The 20536-nt window shown below is 32.8% G+C and overlaps 1 protein-coding gene across 31 annotated transcripts in view; it reads right to left on the reverse strand.

Moving 5' to 3' along the window:
* The window catches only part of LOC150099090 (uncharacterized), a 479515-nt gene that overhangs the window by 289254 nt on the left and 169725 nt on the right, over positions 1–20536 (reverse strand). For all 31 annotated transcript variants that reach the window (XM_090405399.1, XM_090405406.1, XM_090405404.1 and 28 more), the window contains exon 4: positions 10529–10723. In XM_090405399.1, the coding sequence (XP_090261525.1) occupies positions 10529–10723 (195 nt within the window). The remainder of the gene's footprint in view (positions 1–10528; positions 10724–20536) is intronic.

Here is a 20536-nt window from a genome sequence, read left to right on the forward strand (position 1 = left end):
ATCTCTATTAACAAAATATCCACCTATTTCCCCTCTTCCAAAGACACACGCTCAACTATGTCTCTGCCTGGTTGTATATCAAGTTCCTTGTAACTGCAATCTGTCGTGCTTTGAACAAAACAAACAGGACTCTCTATAGAAAAAAGAATACAAGAATCTCAATCATACAACAAATCGGATAAGTCTGGATTGGCACAGCACAGAATAGAGACAAGCCACAACATTCTCTGGTCCAAGACTCGCTTTCTACACAGATGTCGCTATAAATTCGAACACCTATTCAAAGAGAGAGTGCTGAGCCTTACTTCAACGTTCTAACTTGAATTGAAATGACTGTATATCCTTGTCAAAAATATGGGAAAGTTTAATCCAGATAACACACAAAGTTTTTTTTTTTTTTTTTTAAACTGAGACCATTAATTCTTACATTAATCTAATATTAAATTTTGAATTTATAAATTAAGATTGTTATATGAAATTGTGAATTAATACCTATAATATATTCATCACTCTGATGAAATTTACCTCTCTTTTATGCTTAGCAATGTAACATCATGTGGCTCGTTCTACTTTTGAATGATCAACTGTTTGTATTCCACCTTGAAAAAACTGTTCCTATCAAGCCACTGAGGATAGTCTGTTACTTTCAGACTGAAATATTTGGCAAGCATTAAAATATTCTTGTGTTAACGTGTTTATAATTCTTAAGTGAGCATATGAATATACATGTAAATCAATTTTTATATAAGAATATTGCTTCTCAGGAAATACACAGTAAAAATTTTTCTTTTCTCTATCTTTTTCAGATAGTTTATAGAACTCCCACTTTTAGCATAATATTCTTCAAAGTAAGGTGGAAACCGAAACCAATGCAACACTTATTATTAAAAAAATCAACTGCATTATTTAAACTATTCTATGTATAATACAATTTATATTAAACCGAAGAGGAAAGTAGAGTTAAATAAAAACTGCAAAAACATGAATTCTAAATTTTTACAGCATGCTACAAGAAACAGTTAAACATGCTGCTAATAGCATGAGTCCTTTATACTAGTGAAAAATATTGTAGTATAGAATGACTATACAATAAGATTCTGATATAAATGTATTTTAAGAAAGTAAGGATTTTAAATCTCTATGAAGAGTTGTTGAAAACTGTGGGCATGCGTTATAGTATATCATTTCATCTAATAAATACACCAGATTGGCACAGCACCGATAAGGTAGATTATTCTCCCTCTTTAATCAAAGAAATTCTCAAATTCTCATATTTCTCAGAAAATTAAAATTTGGGACTGCATAAATTATCCAGGATTTGTTACATTAAGCTAGTTAGAAAAGAAATTTGCTTAAGTATGTAATACTCTTATCACATGGGAATATTCCATATAGCTTTCACTTCATTTTTTAAATGTGACATACAAGTGTTATTAATTCATTACTCAATAAATTAATTACAAAAATTACTTTCACAAAAATAAATGAATAAAATGCACTTACCAAAATTTGTTATGCTGAAGGGACTCAGTTTCTTTAAGACAATCCTGTTTGATATTTCTGAAGAAGGAAAGCAAATCCGCATTTCTGATACACCAGAGTGACATATTTATTTCTGTTTATTCTTTTTTGATTACACATACACTTCCCCAACTAATGAAGTATTATCAAAGAGACTTTAGAATGCATAATTCTAAGCAGTTGTCAAAATTCCTTTAATAAGTGTCCCCCACCCCCCCCATGCACACACTCCTCCCAAAAGAATTTTGGAAATGAAACTCAGACTCCAATTAAAATTCCTTTTAGATCAGTAACAAAATGAATTCATTTTGGCCAAGTAATGATTTCTCACAATTTAAACTGCTATATGCAATGAAACAAAAACTGCATTTGTTTGAATTAAATATTTATTGCAGCAAACACAGATAGGATCATATCATGGTTACTACACAATTTAATATTTAATATACCATGCTCTGACTCATAAAATAACTGATATTTGCATTAAATTTACTCAAAACAATATCAATGATATGTGTAACAACAGCACTCAGTGGAAATAATTATATAAAATCAATTTATTTCCTTTTTTTTTTATTACAGAAAGACATGTTGCATAAATAATAACAAATTTCTGTTTATAATTGCTGCACTGACTATATTATTCATAATAAAGAACCTTATTCCTTGTTATTTGTTTGTCAATTAAGTCATAATTAGCATTAGAAAGCAATAACTTTTCTAAAATCTAATAACATGCTACATTTTCAATAAGAAATATTTAAACCAGAAACTACATTTAACTGAATTGGTTTAACAATGCCTATATGTATGTTGTTATAAGAAATGGCCTAATGTAGTGAACATTTTTACATGAATGTTCACTACATTCATGTAAAAAAACCACAAGTTTACTAAGTTCCATTAATTGAATACAGTTATACTGTTCTTTAATGAGAAGACAAAAATGAGCAACAAATGAATGTTAAGAAATCAATAACATACTAAATATGCCAATATTTGAAACATTCATCTTTAATTGTACAGAAAGATTACAAAATGCACAAACACAAGTAACATACAACTTGTTTGTTATTACACAGCATCATCATTATAAAATGTTTACATTAATATTTTCCCATATTCCATACCTAATTTTTCAAGTAACCCAATACTATTTTTGAAGTTTAAACACCAGTATTTACTAATATTATTTTCACCTTCCATTTTCATAGTTCTATTTGTAAATTATACCTGCTACTTCAATAATCAACTGATTGGATGCACTGAATATTAATATGCCACCACTCATAACAATAAGTTTTTAAATATTAAAATAATCAATGAAATGATTGCTTTTTTATGCTATAGTTAATAATTTAAAACTTCAACATAAAACATAAAATCAATAATACTTACTTTAAAGTGTTAGCTCCTTCAAATTAATCCCAAATCTCAGGTAAAGGTTCCAGATTCCTTTCAAATTATTTGTTTTAGATTTAGGGTAAAGAAACAACCAACCAACAAATCCAGAATGAGAACAGACAGAAAACAAATGGAATCATTTGGATGGCACCCACTCTAATTTTATTTTATTTTTTTTTAAAAATAATTTACATACATACAAAATTAAAGTTTGCACTTTAATAGTACCATGCCAACTAAATACAATACAAATCCTGTAGTATGTGAGTTGACAGCTCTAGTACAGAGACAAAATTCTTGGTGGGAAGGAGTACAAATAAAACAAAACAATCAATTTTAGCAGTGATTTTATTTTCTGAAATGTATTACAAAATATGATTACAATGAAAACATGTTGTAAGTCTAGCCTGTGTCATTAAACACTGATAAATAGTTATACAGTATTAAAAAAATATCACTTCAGATATAAAAGAATTGCAGTAATTCATTTCAGTATATATCTTACAAGTGTTAAACAGAAATAGATGAAGTTGTGTCAAACAGGACAAAATTTCTGTATTTTATATATATCATATATAAACTGGTGGAAAGCAAAACATATCTGCTTTTCTGAAAAATGGAGTCACTTAATGATCTAAAAGAGCATGTATGTTTGCACAAGTGTGTATGTGTGTGTGTGTACATGCATACATATACACACACACACTCAATTAATTATCACATTTCCAATATTTACTACCTGGAGCAAGTTTTAATTTAAAGAAGGAGAAATTTACTTACCAAATCTTTGGCACATATCCTGGGTAAGGAAACTTGTGAAGTTCACCACACATTTATATCAATATCCTCTCTTCTTCAAAGCACATTTAATAACTTACCTTTCTCTCTCTCTTTTTTTAAATTTTTTTTTTTTTTTTTTTTTAAAGCAAGATATCAACTAAAACTAGTAGTGCATTACAGAGAGGTTCCATATTTAGTAACAACACTTTCATTATAAACATGCTATATTCCCAAAATATAAGTTTGTTGGTTTTAATGGCTGGTAGTGTCATTCATCTAATGTCGTTATCTTGTACACTGAATAAAACTATACTCTTGATACACAATATAATTTTTAAGTATCTCAATCTTTGTTATGTATAGAGTTTCTTTCTCCGCCCCTTCCTACTGCAATATATGAGAACTTCCCGAATCAATCTAATATTATTTATGTTTAAGGCATCAGAAAGGGATATATCATATGGTTCAAGTCAGCACATTTCATAAAGTATGATAAAAAGTGCATATTAACTGAGAAACTAATAATGATAAGCACTAGGCATTGGTTTCACAGGTGAAATGGTATTCTTACTTACAATTCATAGTATTCAAATGCTCTTTTCATAAAGCAAACACTTATGCCCAATTGAATGAAATATGGGTATTTTATATCTCACATATATTTATATATAAAATTACATATGACTTTATATTTGTAATTAAGAAAACAAGTTATCATTATAGCAATGCTATGTTAATTGGAAGAATTCTGCTTATTAAGTGAGAAATAACTACATCAGCTTCACATTTTAATTTAAATTTTGCTAAATGAATTAACTTGTTTTCTTACATACCTAAGAAAAATGCCAAATTCATTTTTTTTTTTAATTACTTGTTTTAAATTTATTTTTGTTATGGATAGATGGGATTATATATTTTATTTATTAAATAGTGCAAAATAATTGTATTCCAAATAATGAATGTGATTTTTTTATCAAGATTTATGTAGCAAAATTAAAGTAATAAACACTATTGCTTTTAAAAGTAGAAAGAAATGGATTACACTAGTTTCTTTTCTTTTGTCATTGGAATTAATATTACAAATTAAGATACCATAACTCAAAAAAGAGCACCAAATTTAACTACATCTCTTGACTTGACAAAAATTACATAGCAATACTGCAAAATGATACAGGCACAAAAGATATGTGAATTCCGAGTTAATTAATTTAATTAAATAGTGAAAGATATCCTAACGTGGAATCAAATCAGAAAATATCTTGTAAGTGAACTGGAGAATTTTTTAATGGTAGGGATGGTGGAAAATGAATTTAAAAAAAAAAAATTATAATTTCCAAGATATGTTTATGCTACTTTTAATTTTCTCTGAGAGTTATTCATTTCAATTTCCCAGTAATAATAATGCACTGGAGCCTGGAATTGAAACAGACTCCAACAATGAAAGTTCAAGAATCAGAAAATGTTTTGCATAACTTAACCATGTAGGTTTCAACTGCCAGAATGCTATTAAATGATTCTTTTGAATAATGAATCCTTTTCTTTGTACTTATTAAAAAATAAATAAATATATATATATATATACACACACACACACGCATTAGACAAGAGAATTAACTATGTGAATAAATATGGACAAGATGCCAAATTAAATAACTAGAATTAACTTCCAATGAGGAATTGTTCTATAGAATGAGAGCTAATCATTTCCTAATAATGTCTAAATATGTCTTTATGAAATTACCATAGATTATTTGGACACCTTAGAGAACTGTGTGTGTGAGAGAGAGAGAGAGAGCTATCTCACATAAGTTTTTTTTTTACCCCAAGGTCTGTTGATAACTATAAAGATGTCTTATGCATAAAAAATTAAAACCTTCCTCCTCTCCCTGATTTATGTTTTATAATGTCTATCACATCCATGAGGGAAAAAAAAGAAAAAAAAAGAAAAACAGGAAATCAGACATAATTATGATTCTAGACTAAAACAAAGCTGAAATCCTGAAGAATAAACTGAAATAATTACATGAAGAATCAAAGATATCTGAAAATTATTAATCACTTAGAAACCAAAATATTAACACATGCTAATATATCTAAGCAGTATCTGCTAAATATATAACAGATCTAAAAAAATTCCAAGTAATGGTTCTATATCAGCATCTCTCAGTGTAGAAGCACAATCTTCAAGTCTTGAGATTTTTCTTTACCAAATGCATAAGCAACATACCAAACTGGAAAAATGAACAATCTGGCACACAGTTCACTTTATTTGCATATAAAATGTTTCTTTAGTTAAAGATGTGATACATAATCCATATTTCACATTAGCACTTTGCTGAATTGCATAACAAATGATTTCTAGATACAAAAGTTTGTGTTTCTATTTTTTTCTTGCTCTTCTTTATAATATAAAATCTTTTTTTCTTCTTCTTCTTTCCTTGAGTACTACCCTTTTCCTTTCACAGATGTTCTTCTGTTAACCTATATCTCATAGCATCCTTAACATGAATTCCTTTTCCAAAAGGAAAGCGGTTGTTTGCTATTGAAAATGATTAATAGCAATGCATGCCAACTGAGGAGATGTGTATAAAGTTTGATCATCTGATGGAAAGAATTTTCCATTTTCCCCCATCAAAAATACATTTGGAATGGCTAGTTTCACAAGAATGAAAGTGTTAGTTTTGATTTCTTAGATCTGGAATCACAACATTTCCTCATATCAGTCACAACTGCAGGAGAAACATGAATAATTTATGCAGAACAGAACAACACTTCCAGAGGATGGCACAGGTGAGGGTAAAATACAGAGCAAGAAGGAAACAGAAAATAATATACTGTCAAGCTTTACAAACTGAATTGCAATATTAAGATGTGAACATTTCAACAGATGTTCTTTGTATGAAATGCTGAGTTCTATAGAAATAAAAACTATGAAAACACATGATCGACTGCAAAGCTACTATGTACTGATGGATTAAGATGATTATAACATCAAGGCAACAATTTTTAGAAAACATTTGTTTGAAGCAGTGATACTCAAAATATAATTATACAAGTATAGCAACAAAAGATCAAAATTAGCAGTGCAGAACTGTGAGCAAGTATCTCCACACATTAAAAAGAATTTTAATGTTGTATAAAAGGATCCAGAATGACCTACAACACATGCCTACACTTTGTTATATTTCTTTATTCAACAGAACATAACTCACTCTACAGAAGTATATCCCAATTTCTCTATGACAACAAGATTTACAGATTTTGTGGCACTGTTTATTGTTTTAACATTCACTTCAGAAAAAACCCTAGGTGACCTTTGCAAGGAGTGTCCTGGTGTTGTACCACCTTACCCCAGTCCTGAAGATACTTTCAGGCGCAAACTTTGTTTGCTCACACTTGGATAAAGGATTGAACTAAATTTATTATACTCTAACCAAGTGAAAAATAAACTTTCAACATCTTTCTCTAAATCCAGAGTAATTTATTAAAAAAGGGTGGCACACCATTTGGCAACTCCTATAGGTAGAGATGACCTGCTAATGCTTCTGCCTTAGCATCTCCAGGCCCAAGTGGAGATACCACTTGGGCCTGGCTCCCACTGAAGAGACCTCAATAAAGGTTGAAACTAGTCTGGGTTGTGGCCCTTCCCTTAATGCATAACATTAGACATATCCGCAAGGAGATGTGTTTTGCATTATAGGCGATACTGAGATAGGCGTGTTGGTAGCTTGCTCCACCTTTGCAAGGAGTGCCCTGGTGTTGTACCACCTTACCCCAGTCCTGAAGATACTTTCAGGCGCAAACTTTGTTTGCTCACACTTGGATAAAGGATTAAACTAAATTTATTATACCCTTCTTTAGGAATCCAGCTTTTAAGTATGGTGGTCCATCGCTCATCTTCTCTTCTGGATAAATGTTCGGCCCATTTCCATTTTAGTCGCTTATGGTGAAGAATGATGTCAGTGATGCGGGTCTGGCTTTTTATCCAGGTGTTTCGCTTCTTATCTTTTAATGTGATGCCTAGCATCAACCTCTCCATTTTTCTTTGAGTTGTTGTTAATTTATTTGCCAGCGTTCTTGTTAGTGACCAAGTTTCGCAACCATATGAGATGACTGGAGGTATACACCGGTTAAATGTCTTCCTTTTTAAACAGAGTGGGACATCATCGTTTTGAAAAATGTTTTCCGATTTTCTGAATGCACTCCAGGCAAGCTGAACTCTCCTATTTATTTCCTTTTGGAGTCCACAGTTTAGGTCAACGAGATGACCTTATGTATACGAAGAGACTCTTTCCAAAAAATTGTTTTCTATTATTATGTTTTTTGGTGTTACTAAACGATTAAACATGATTTTAGTTTTTTCTCTGTTTATCTTTAGACCGACTTTTCTGCTTTTATGATATAGGTTTCTATCATTATAATAAGGCCTTCTGGAGTGTTTGCAAAAATTATGATATCATCTGCATATCTTAGATGTGTGTTAAGTTTCTGTTATTAATTTTTATATCAAGGTTTGTCCAGTTTATATTATTAAATATTTCTTGAAGGACTGCTGTAAAGATTTTGGGCGATAGAGAGTCTCCTTGTTGGACACCTTTTTCAATTGATATTTTATTGCTACTCATGTGAAGTTGGATTGTTGCTGTTGCAGTGAGGTATATTGTCTGGAGGAGGTCCATATATTCTCCAGGAACTCCCTGATTCTGGAGTGCATTGATTATTGCGTTAGTTTTGATGGAATCAAATGCTTTTTCATAATCAATGAAGGCTAAACAGAGAGGCAATTGGTTTTCTTCTGCTTTTTCTATTATTTGTTTTACTGCATGAATATGATCAGCTGTGTTGAAGCCTTTACAGAATCCTGCTTGTTCTACTGGTTGATTTGAATCTAGAAGAGGTGTTAACCTGTTTGTTATTACTTTTGTGAGAATTTTGTACAGATTAGAGAATACTAATTGGTCTATAGTTCTTTGTCTCCTTTTTTAAATAACAGTATCAGAGTATCATTTTTCCAATTTTCCGGTATCTTCCTCTCTTCTAGGCATAAATTTAGTAAGTTTGTGACATGGTGAATTATATTGTTATATTGAATTAGGTCTTCACCAGGACATTTTCCATTTGTTTTAATGCTTGTTTTATTTCATCTGAAGTGAATGGGGGGGATGAATTCCATATGCGATGGAGAGGAGTTATTTATATTTAATTTATCTGTTGAAGGATCACTATAGAGTTCTTTATAAAATTCTTCTAGCCTGCATAGGATTTGTTCTTGGTTCCTTATGGTAGTTTCATTCTTATCTTTTATTGTAGTTATTTGACTTTTGCCAACTGATATATATTTTCATATTTTATTGTTTTCGACTATTTCTTTTATTTTTTTAGTGTTATAAGATCTTATTTCATTTCTCATCTTTTTCCTTATTGTTTTGCATAGTTCTGCAAACTGACATTCTTCTACCATTTGCAGTGAATAAAGCAAGTTTCATTAACTGACTTTTTTTAAAATTTTTTTTTTTTTAAATCTTTGGTTTTACATTTTAAGCAAATTCCTTGCAATTTGTTTTTTAAAACTCTCATCAGCGAATTTACTGTTAATACACTATAATTCCCATTTGGTATATGAGATTTCTTTCTTGAAATTTGCATGTTACCTATATAAGTAGCACATTTTATAAAAATGTATTCACTTGGCTATTTGTTCAAACGTTTCTCTTTTGCCAAATTTCATAGCCAGAATTAAAATTTTGATGAGCTCAAAATAATTCTTCTACTTGAAAGGCAAATGGTAACATTATTCATAAGAATAAAATTAAAAAAAAGTCTTCCAATATTACACAAATAGAATATGATCATGAAATGCACTTCCTTTTTTTACTTCTACATTTCAACTCATAAACATAATGGAAATATGGTGCTTGGCCATTCTGGTAAATACTCAAACTAGTCAATGCAATTAAGTATATCCCTTATTTCACAATTAATTCAGGGCAAAGCTAAGCAAAAGAGCAACATTAAGCAGTATGCATATCCTTACAGATCCTAGATTAAATCCTTATTTTCTGCAATCTCCTCCCCGCACACACCCAAGGTGCTAAAATTTCCAGCCTTTTGTAGATTTAACTGACATTTTAGAAAGAAAATAATGTTTCACTGTACAGATAATCCAGGAAATCCAAGATGTCCTCAAGAGAGGCCAGATTTTTAGCCACTTATGCCTAAAATACCTATCATATCTCTCCTTGAATATACATTCATTCAAGATGCACACACAATATGAAACAGTAGCCTGTTATACGTTTCCTTAATCACATTCTTATTAAGTTTCAGCAGATAGTTCACCTTCCCTGCTTGCCTTATGCTGCAAAATTAGTACTGTATGATCTCTTTAAACTAAGTCCATATTCTGTCAGTCTGTCTTCATATCCACAATTTCACGGACCAGTTATCATCTCTGTTACTCATCCGTATCTTTTGACCTATCTCCTCAGAACCCAGGTTTACTAATATCTGTGCACAAATTGTAGTTATATACTAAAAGGCGCATGTATAATATAGAATTGTGGAGATATTCTAAAAAGTGAACAGAAAATCAACAACAAAAATAAAGGGAGGCAACCCCAAGAGAAATGCAAAAAAGACTGAATAATTTTCAAGTTATAATTTCCAAGATTTTAGTAAACTAACTTAGAAATTAAACCAATGGGACCAAGAAAGCAATATATTATTCAGTTTCATTAAAATTTAGATACCTAATTTAACTGCATACCTGCCCAAATTTGTTCACTTAGATCTTCTCAAAAAATAACAATAAACATATTCTTACCTTGTGATTGTTGCTGTTCATGAGGTTGCTGTGCACACACTTGATTATCTGGCTGATAATTACTTGGACCTGGTATAGCAGGTACTCCTGAGGTGTCCATATACATCATCATTGCACTACTCCTGTCATGTTGTGAGGGACCAGCAATTGGAGATATTGCCGGTTCTTCAAAAGACACTAAAGATGGCTTAATATCTGTAATCAATTCATGCAACTTAGATATCTGTCCATTTGCATAAGTCATTTCTTTTGCTTTATTAATATGAATTTCATAAGGCTATTAAAAAGAACTGATTAAGCAACATTATAATATTGGCTACTTTTGTTTACTCGCTTTTTTTTGGGTATATGCAGGGTCCAGGAGCCAAAGGAGGGAAGCAGGAAATTTCCTGGGTAGGGCTTATGTAGGCTTATAAAATGTGTAAGCCTACATAGTTTTATATATTGTAATTCGTAATAGAAATTACGAATTACCATGATATTATGCAGTGTTGGAAAATGTACAGGTATAATAAATAATACCGTATTTTTCGACAGATAATGTGCACTGAATGTATAACTCGCACCCCCAACATTTTCATCATTTCCTTTGCTGTATCGATAACGCGCATGCGCCAACTAGCGTTAAGTTAGGAAGTACAGACAGAGGAATTCTTTAAAAGCACGTGTGTTGCTAGTAGCAGCGGTTGATTTTTTTAATTCAACCATGACTTTTTGTGTGACCTGAAAGATAACTTGTGTGGGAATCGTGAAGCTGGTAGATTGTTCAGTGTTGGGGAAAGTAGTGTCCGTGAATGGAGAAAGGCTGAAACAGTCCTGAAATGTTTACATACATGGAAATGTGCTATGAGGTTTAGAAGGTGCTTGTGGCCAACCAAAGAAAAAAACTGATTGATTGGGTTGTTAGTGAAAGAGCTAAAGCTATGAGAATATCTAGGTTTCAGTTGCTACAACAGGGCAAGAAAGGTCTAACTTTACTGTGGTTCTCTGTGTAACTCCAAACTGCCACCGATTGTGATTTTCAAAAGAAAGACTGTTCCAAAAGGTTGTGATTCCAAAGATATTATTGTTACTGCTAATGATAAAGGTTGGATAAATTCCAAGGTTAAGAAATTTTGGTTGGAAAACGTGTGGCGAAAGAGAAAAATGGCATTTTTCGACCCAAAATCTTTGTTAGTGTTGGATTTGTGTAGGGCACTTTGCTAAGATATATCAACCAGGTGTATGTAGCATGTTGCACAGTGCTACTGCTACGCTGGATGAAAAGTTAAGAGGTTCATGAAAATGAGGTTGAAGAGCTCTTGCATAACCTGGATAAGAATTTTTCAATAGGGATAGATGGAATATCAGCCCATTTGCTAAAGGAATGTTCAGCTGAAGTGGCTAGGCCTTTAACACATTTGTATAAGTTGAGTCTCAGGTCAGGAATGTATGATAGTTCCATTGCACAAGGGTGGTGCAAAAACTGATGTGTCTAACTACTGACCTATTAGTATCTCTGGTGTGGTAGTGAAAATTTTAGAAAAGTTGGTAAGCACTTGTATACAGAAATGGGTAGACAAGCATTCTATACTCTGCAGTGAACAGCATGGGTTTACTAAAGGAAATGGATACACTATGATAATGTTGGATTTTTCTAAGGCATTTGATAGGATATCACATGATAGGCTACTGCATAAACTGGAGAATATGGGATTGGAATATAATCTTTGACTTGGATCAGGGAATGGTTGTGCACTGGGCACTTGTCATGTATAGGTGGGTCTTACTTAAATGTTTTTTTTTTTTTTTTGTTTGTTTTTTAGATATAGACCTAATGGGGTAAAATATTACCCAAGTATACTATTACAAGTTACCTGATTATTTTTTTATAATGGTAATAAGAAAAATTGAAATAGCTAAATATTTATGCAAAAATAGCAACTGATATAACCAAAAGGAAGAACAAATGAGGATATAAGAATATAAAAACTGAATTATATTATTAGTTAGAACTTAATTTGGGTGTTCTGAAGCCTGATAGCCTTGGTTGCACACCTTTTGGTCCTAGGCACCAGACAAATGTGGAAATGAGTGGCATCCTCATGGAGTACAATGGACACCTTTGGGTGACTCAATGGTCATTACATTATGCTATTCCTCCAATCTCAGGCTAGCTACCCCTGGGATGGGTTAGGTTAGTAGACTAGCAGGTTGCTAACAGTTTGTTAATGAGCTTACAGAACTTTATAGGAATGGTTGGATGGGTAATACTCTGTACCTCACAATCTGCCTTCAGTTCCTACTCAACATCAAGTTGAATTTCAACAACTAGTTTTAGCAACAGAGGCTCTGATTTCCAAGTTGGCTTCAGCTTTAGGCCATCAACAGAAAATTCATTGTTTCTCTAGCTTACTGTATATAATGTAACTTTGCCTGTCCTGTATATTTGTATATGCTCTAGATAATGATCTTAATATGAAGATTGAAACGTCTGGATATTAAAAGTTATTTATAACATGGTTGTAAAGTCCATAATTTCTAAAATGAGAGTTACAAAAACTTGACTTCTATAGGCATTACTTTGGCAGACATTAAGATCTTGTCGCTTTGCAGGGCACACTAGTGGCTTGGTGTTGTCACCAACAAATGACTTCTAGAATATCTTGTACAGGCAGGTGTGGAATAGATCTTGATGTATTTTGGCTTCAGCCTTTCTGGGCTATTGGGGCAAAGGCATCGGCCTTGCTCTGGTAGACCATAGTATGTAGCACTGTATTTCAGTGCAAAGATTTTTAAAATAAAGTAAAATAAAATACCTTCATAACTCTGCCACTCATATGTTCTTTCTTGTGGTTATATCAGTTGCCTTAATATCATTTTATTGTAGGTGTTTATCAGAATTTTCCAGACCTCCCTTGTGTATATATGTATATATGTATATATATACATATATCCCTTAGTTTTGATGTCACAACTTCATTTTTTTAAAGGTAATATTTGCTATGACTTTGTCTAATAAATTCAAATAAATGGTTATAAAAAGATTTTGAAGGCCAATGATTGGTTATTTTGCACTGAACCACAATTTACTGGCCTTTTCTAACAGATAACTGATAACTAATATGTCAACTGTGCTACTAGTCTACTACTACTAAATTATTAGTATATAATTTTTTTGTCTTACAGTCTTTTTTTCTGATACAAAAGTATAAATTATATATCATCTCTCCAAAATGTATTCTCAGAAATCAGGAGACCAGAAAAACAACAATTAGAAAGAACAAGAGGAATATGAAAAAAGGGATCAACAAATGCTCTTTAAATTTGGATTAAGTGCGACTATAAAAATTTTTTTCATTGAACTCATCTATAAAATTAGAGCAAGAAGAAACCTCATCCCCAAATAAGGAGCAGATACAGAAAATGAAAATGGAAAACAAAAAGAAACAATATATACAAACACACTTGGAAGTGAATTTGGAAGATGAGGGGAATAATCATAATCTAGGCCTTAACACTGGTTGTATCACAACCGAGTTTCAATTTCAAAAGGAAATAGAAAAGTATGTTATGAATGGTCACATCCCTCTGCCTAAAATATTCCCAAAAGACACCTGCAATCACGTTTTCCCAGAAAATATACTGATTTTTCAAAGCATTAATGGAGAATTACATGTAAGAGGCTAGCTTGTCTGGAGCTAGCATAAAGCTTTATATTGCTTTGCATGTCAATTATTTTGGCACAAGACAATCAAGACTAGCACGTCTGCATCTAAGTCTGCACTGGTATCTGCTGAAGGCTGGGATTCTTGAAAGTGGCAGAAGCCTTTCATACAGGATCCCAAAACATGAAAAAGCCAAGTCACAGAGAATGCTACCTAGTTTCGTGAGAACTAGAAGGGCACCTTCTGTCTGGGATATGAAGCATCAATCAAAACTGAGGCTGTGAAATGGTACAACCTTTTAAAGTGCATCACCGATGTTGTACTTTTCTTGGGAGAATGTGGTCTAGCATTTACTGGTTCATCCCATCAAATTGGTGATTCAAACAATGGAAACTTTTTAGGACTCATTGAACTGCTCACCAAGTAGAATTCATCCTTCAGGGACATGTGCAAGTGTAGAGGAGTAACAGAAAAAGGAGTGAGCAGCTTCAAGTTCATTATCTGTCCCGACTCACAAAATGAATTAATTGCAGAATGCTTGCATCTTGTGAAACAACACATTATGCTTGAGAGGCAGTCTGTAAATTTAACAGTACTAGTGGATTCTACACCAGATTCTTCCCATACCGAACAAACAGCATTTCTTTTGAGATACATACATTTAAAAGAAATGCGGTATGAAATTCAAGAAAGATTTCTAAGTTGCAGGTAGTAGCAACAAAAGAGGGGAAGAAATTGCTCATTTAGTAACAGATACATTGAAAGAACACACCATTCTTCTCAGTGGAAAATGCTGCTGCTGAATGTGTACCACCTGTTCTTCCAGCGCTAAGCAGTGGGAATTACTACAAAGCCATATGGTCAGATTATGTTGAATGTGTAAAGCCATTTGAAGCTCACTTGCCTGGCATGAAATTAGCATTGGAAGACATTTGACAGCCAAAACAAGAAATGAAGTCCATTTCTTTTCCTATTATGTGTGTTAATGTCTGCCGTGTGGTACAAAATATTAACTGGCATAGATATTTCAACAAGGTTATACAAGCTTGAGATGCTACACTGGATGCCAAAGTAGCAAACATTGAAACTCTCCTTACAGAGCTGACAAAACTTTGAAGAAACTGGAAATTCATGTGGAATGAATCCAAACTAATTGCATCAAACCTAAATATGGAAATAAAACTCTCCTGCACATGAGTTAGGCACAAGAGGACAAGGCTAAATGACAACAGCACACCCAATGCTACCTAACACAGATGATGCTCCAAGAGAGACCTACTTCAGAAAGTGTGTGTTTTAAGTTTTGGTAGATGATGTTATAGCAGGACTAACTGTCTGCTTCAATGATATTAAGCAGTTGGTAGAAAAATTTGATTTCTTATGGAAATATCTCACCATTTCTAAGTGATGTGGAGAGAAAAGCTTTATGTTTATCAGAACATCCTGCTGACCTTAACGGTGATGATTTTTGAAAAGAAATGCGACATTTACCCTCCATACATAAAGCAAATTTTGTAAATGCAGAGTTAAAGCCATTAGATCGGTTGAATTTGTTAAAAGAGTACAGACTTGGTGACTTGTTTCCAAATATTTGTGTTTATTTAAGATTGCTCTTAACAATTCCAGCAACAGTAGCATCTGGAGAGAGAGAGAGATCATTTAGCATACTTAAGCTCACGGCATAAAACCTTAGTGGATAAAAACAGAATGACTAATGCAGAAGGGGAGGGACCCAAAAGAAACGTTGTACCTCCTGATAAAATTCCTCTCAGAGACCCTGGTATATTACATGGACTGACTACACAGGAAAATATCCACAAGTCCTTGTGTGCATTTCTTTTAGAAGAGTAAAAACACAGGCAGATAAACAGTCCTATGTAGATTCACCTTCAGTTATCTGCACATTCAACCATCCATTCATCAAATGGATTTCTAAAAGTGTTTAGATAATTGAGGGATTGCATGCACAATAGTTCTCATACTAGAACAATTAACTTGGTGAATAGAACCATTTGTCAAAAACTTTGATAAATGCATGCAATGATTTCTGTCATGAAAGGACAGGAATCATTTGAAGGCAGAGCAGTCAATGCACCCAGTCTTCAACCAACAGACTGAGAGTCCAAATCCTACAATGGACATGAATATTTGTCATTGTCTTTAGGTGGAAGATGAATTTCATTGCATGTGAAACCATCACCACCATTTATTGAAGGCCTGTAAGCTCTTCATTCATCTGTAAGTACATTAGCAAAGTAGGCAGGCTTTTAATTTTATTAGGATTTTTATTTTTTTTTAAATTTAACTTTTTACAATTTTTTTTAAGCTCTGGAAACTCATACTTTCTAAGGATCAAACCTAGAACTTTTTAAGCTCCTACAGACCTTCAATAAGCAGTGAAATGGTCTCTTACTGAGCAATAAAATTCACCGTCAAAAACATCCATAACAAGATTCAAACCTACAGATTGTTGGCTGGAGAATGGATATATTAATCCTTTGACCAGAAAGGCCAGCAAACATAATAAAATCTTAGATTACTCACAGTATTAATGTACTACAGATTTACAACCTTTTGTGGGCGAGAGTCATAAAAATAATTAAATAAAATCCAAATGTTCTGAAAGATACTATATAGTCTTCCCACTCAGTTTTGTATGATGTATGTATCTTCCCACTGATACATAGTCTGCATATATTGATTTTTCCCTCTTTATACAGTAACTTTTACATTATGGTATTTTAGAAATCTCTAAGATGTGTGCCAACAGAGGCTATGTACCTTTCTGGAAGAAATCTTAATGGTTTATGTGAAATTAACGCACAGCTTATGTTCATTTCCAGGAAACTACACAGTTTTAAATATGAACAGGTTTATTAAAATAAACAATAAAACCTGACAAGTTCCAAACATTGCCAGACTTATATCATCAAAGATACAAGACTAAATAAAAAAACAACACTAGAAAACATTAATTACATACACCAGATGTTATAGGAATTACAACACTATACATATAAACTGAATGAAAAAAATTTGTGTTAACCAAAGAGCAAGTGTTTGAACAATACTAATGGTTGATATGTTTTGTGGCAAAAAAACATGTCATAACCTAGTTCCGAGTTGTTTGATTTTTGAAATGCAGATCTGTAGGGTGTGTGTGTGGTGGTGGTGGTGGGGGGGGGGGGAGTGAGGATCATTTCTGAGACTTCTTTAAATTTTCTGATAAAACATTTATGATCAATACATGACATCCCCCCCCAAACTACTTGGTTGCCTATATTTGTTGCATATGGAAAGCTAATCCTGATCTCAGCTTTCTTTTTTTCTCACCAGATCATCAAGCCTAGCCTACATAACAAATGCCACAAGAGAATGAATTTTGTATTACCTTCAAGGGAAGATGTGGAGGTTTTGGTGAATTTAAGAACCTTGAAATCTTATACGCTGGGAAAGAAGCAGCCACTTTAATATTATAATCATGAAGCAACATTACAACTTTATTCATAACATTCTTGTTACTTGTGAATACAATGACATGTTCTGATGGAGGCATAAGGTGCACTATCCCAAATGTGAGAACAATATTCTAAGGTCAGACAGATATAAGATTCATGAAGTGTCAGGAGTTGAATAGAAGAGAAGTACTGTTTGGAAAGAAAAAGAATGCCAAGCGCTGTGGAAATGACATGTTTAAGATGTAAAATCAACTCAAGAACTAAAAAGTGGTCCTAGTTGGCAAGTGGAATATTCTCTAGAGAAGCATGGTCTCTCTTCCAGGAAACGAGACAGAATTGTATCTTGGTGGCTTTGAAATTCACCAGGCTATCCACACCCCCACCTGAGATATGGGAAGATAATTGGTGTTATTCTTTCAAGTCATTGTTTATAGGGATCTTGAAGCCCAAATCACCATAAAACAATAAGATTTTTAGAACAGAAAGATAGAATCACTCTACTTACTGGAGGCCTTAGGTTGCTTAAAAATACATTTGATCTGAAGAACATAGTTTCCAAATGATTATCATCAGCCTTTCACCAGGAAACTTATGCATCTAGGGTGGCAAAGGTATGCCACCCTAGATGCAACCCATGAAGGAAAAAGACTCTCTCCTCACAGCAGATGAACCATACAGTGATTAATCACTGTAGCTAAACCAATATGCACACATTACATGCAAGTTCCTCAATCAACAAACAGTTATGGATTTCAGACTAGAAAAAACAGACATACTGTCAATCCTGAGCAACCAGTGCTGTTTAATGCTCTGTAAGCTAATACTATTAAGGTCTTAATTAATACGAAGACCTCCCCCCTTTTTTTTATTGTCAATCCATCTCATTTGGAACCTACTTCTTTTTCTAACACCTTCTGGATCATTCAACATATTTTTATATATAAAGCAACACTGTTGCTTACATTTCAGAAGAGGTTAGCAACATTGTTGCTAAGTAACAATGTTGATAACATTGGTAACATTGTAAAGCTTCTTCCTAATATCTTCAATATCATTTGCAACTGATGCCACCTGTTCATTTCTCTAATTTTTCACAGAAATCTATCCATGATATCTAGTCTTTGATTAACTGTTCTAATCCCAGCTCTCAGATCCAGGTAGTGAGTGGTTTGAACAGTGTCTTGTATACAGCTGAAGCTAGTTTAGTGCTTCGACTAGTTTCTCTCTTTTTCCATATAAATTTATTGCTGAATTACCAACATATCAACTTTACTTATTCAGTTGTTTATTTGCCATTTTCATTATGCCTAAACAGCTGGATTACTAATTTCTGTAGATTCTCCATTCTGGAGATACTGCTGTTCTTTTCAACATTTCTGCTTATTTTCATATTCTCTGCCTCTTTTATAGCTGATTTTCATACCACAAGTATTATTGCTGTTACTTAATTCAGTTAAGGAAATGTGCAGTCATACTGGATTTATTTAAAATGCTGCTTTTCTTCATAATGTGATCCATATAGATGATAATAACAGTGGACATGAAACCTTATCTCACACCTGATTTTACATCAAGCTATCTTCTTGCATTTCTGCTAAACTCACAATTTAAATATAGACTAGCTCTATGTAATGTCTCATTTACACCACATAACTAATATTTTGAACAGTTTTTGTCTTGGCACCTTATCATATGCCTTTTCCAAATCTACGAAACATAATACAGATACATTTTATATTCCTACAATTTCTCAACTATGTCTTAAAAGTGAAAATCTAATCCTGACAATTCCTATCTGGTCTGGTCTGAAACTAACCTTTCTCAGAGAATCTCTACCAGAATTTTCTTACTCTCTTCTTGAGTATGCTTGCATAACTCTCCTAGAACACTCAGTATGAAAATTCCTTTTTAATTCTCACATTTAGCTTTATTTCTCTTTTTACAAATGCATGTTATAAGAGCTCTACTCCAATCATCTGGAATTTGACCCAATGACAAGGTGTTCTGAATTATGCAGTTATATTTTGAGCATTTTTGATCAAATATCACCCATCTTTCCACATTTCATATTTTGTGTATTCACACCAAACTGCAATGTCTCTATTAATCTAATAATCTTCTGAAGTAATTATTCTAGACAAAATATCTTTAGCTTCATTTTTCATGTTACATTTATCAACTCTGATTCTTTTAAAAGTGCTCTTCCCTCCATTTCTAAGCTTTTTCAACAACCTTACCAATGTCTTACTATGACTTTTGTTTAGTTGCTTTTACACACTGCATCACTTTCTTATATTTTGGTTTGCATTTTCTCACCATTAGAACCTTGTTAAGCTGGGAGGCATAATCCAGTACCTTGCTAGGAACATTCGACACATTTTCTTGTTTTCCCATAATTGGCTTTTTAACTTCCTTAGTCCAACACGGAATTGTGATTTTTCTATTATTTCAGACAACTTCATCAATGCCTCTCTGGTTGAATCAATGTTTTCTTCAGTGTTCCAATGAGTCTCCAAGGTTTGATTATTGTTTTCACACTAATTTTTCCTGTCATAATATTTGTATATTTGTGATGCCTGTAATCTTGCATGTGTGTGAGACACAATGCAAACTACTAGGAATATAAACAGCTAAACTGTCAGTCTAGAGCTGAGCTAGCAATCCGCAGAATAATGTGTGGGTTAATTCTCTATATTATCTATCCTACTAGTTACTGTTGTAACTTTTTGTATGTTATTAAACCTGCATTTTACTGACTTCATTATCTGCCTTCTTAGTAATAGCAATGAGGATAGGATCCTAGCAGATATAAGATACAAAAGATAATTTGCATACTATGGTATGACTGGCCTTATAGTTGCAGTGCTCTTTATTTAAAATGGTATACTGCTAACCTTTTAAAG

Source organism: Typopeltis vanoorti, chromosome 15, assembly GCF_054136105.1.
Source record: "Typopeltis vanoorti isolate ZY-2024b chromosome 15, IOZ_Tvanoo_1.0, whole genome shotgun sequence".
NCBI lineage: Eukaryota > Metazoa > Arthropoda > Arachnida > Uropygi > Thelyphonidae > Typopeltis > Typopeltis vanoorti.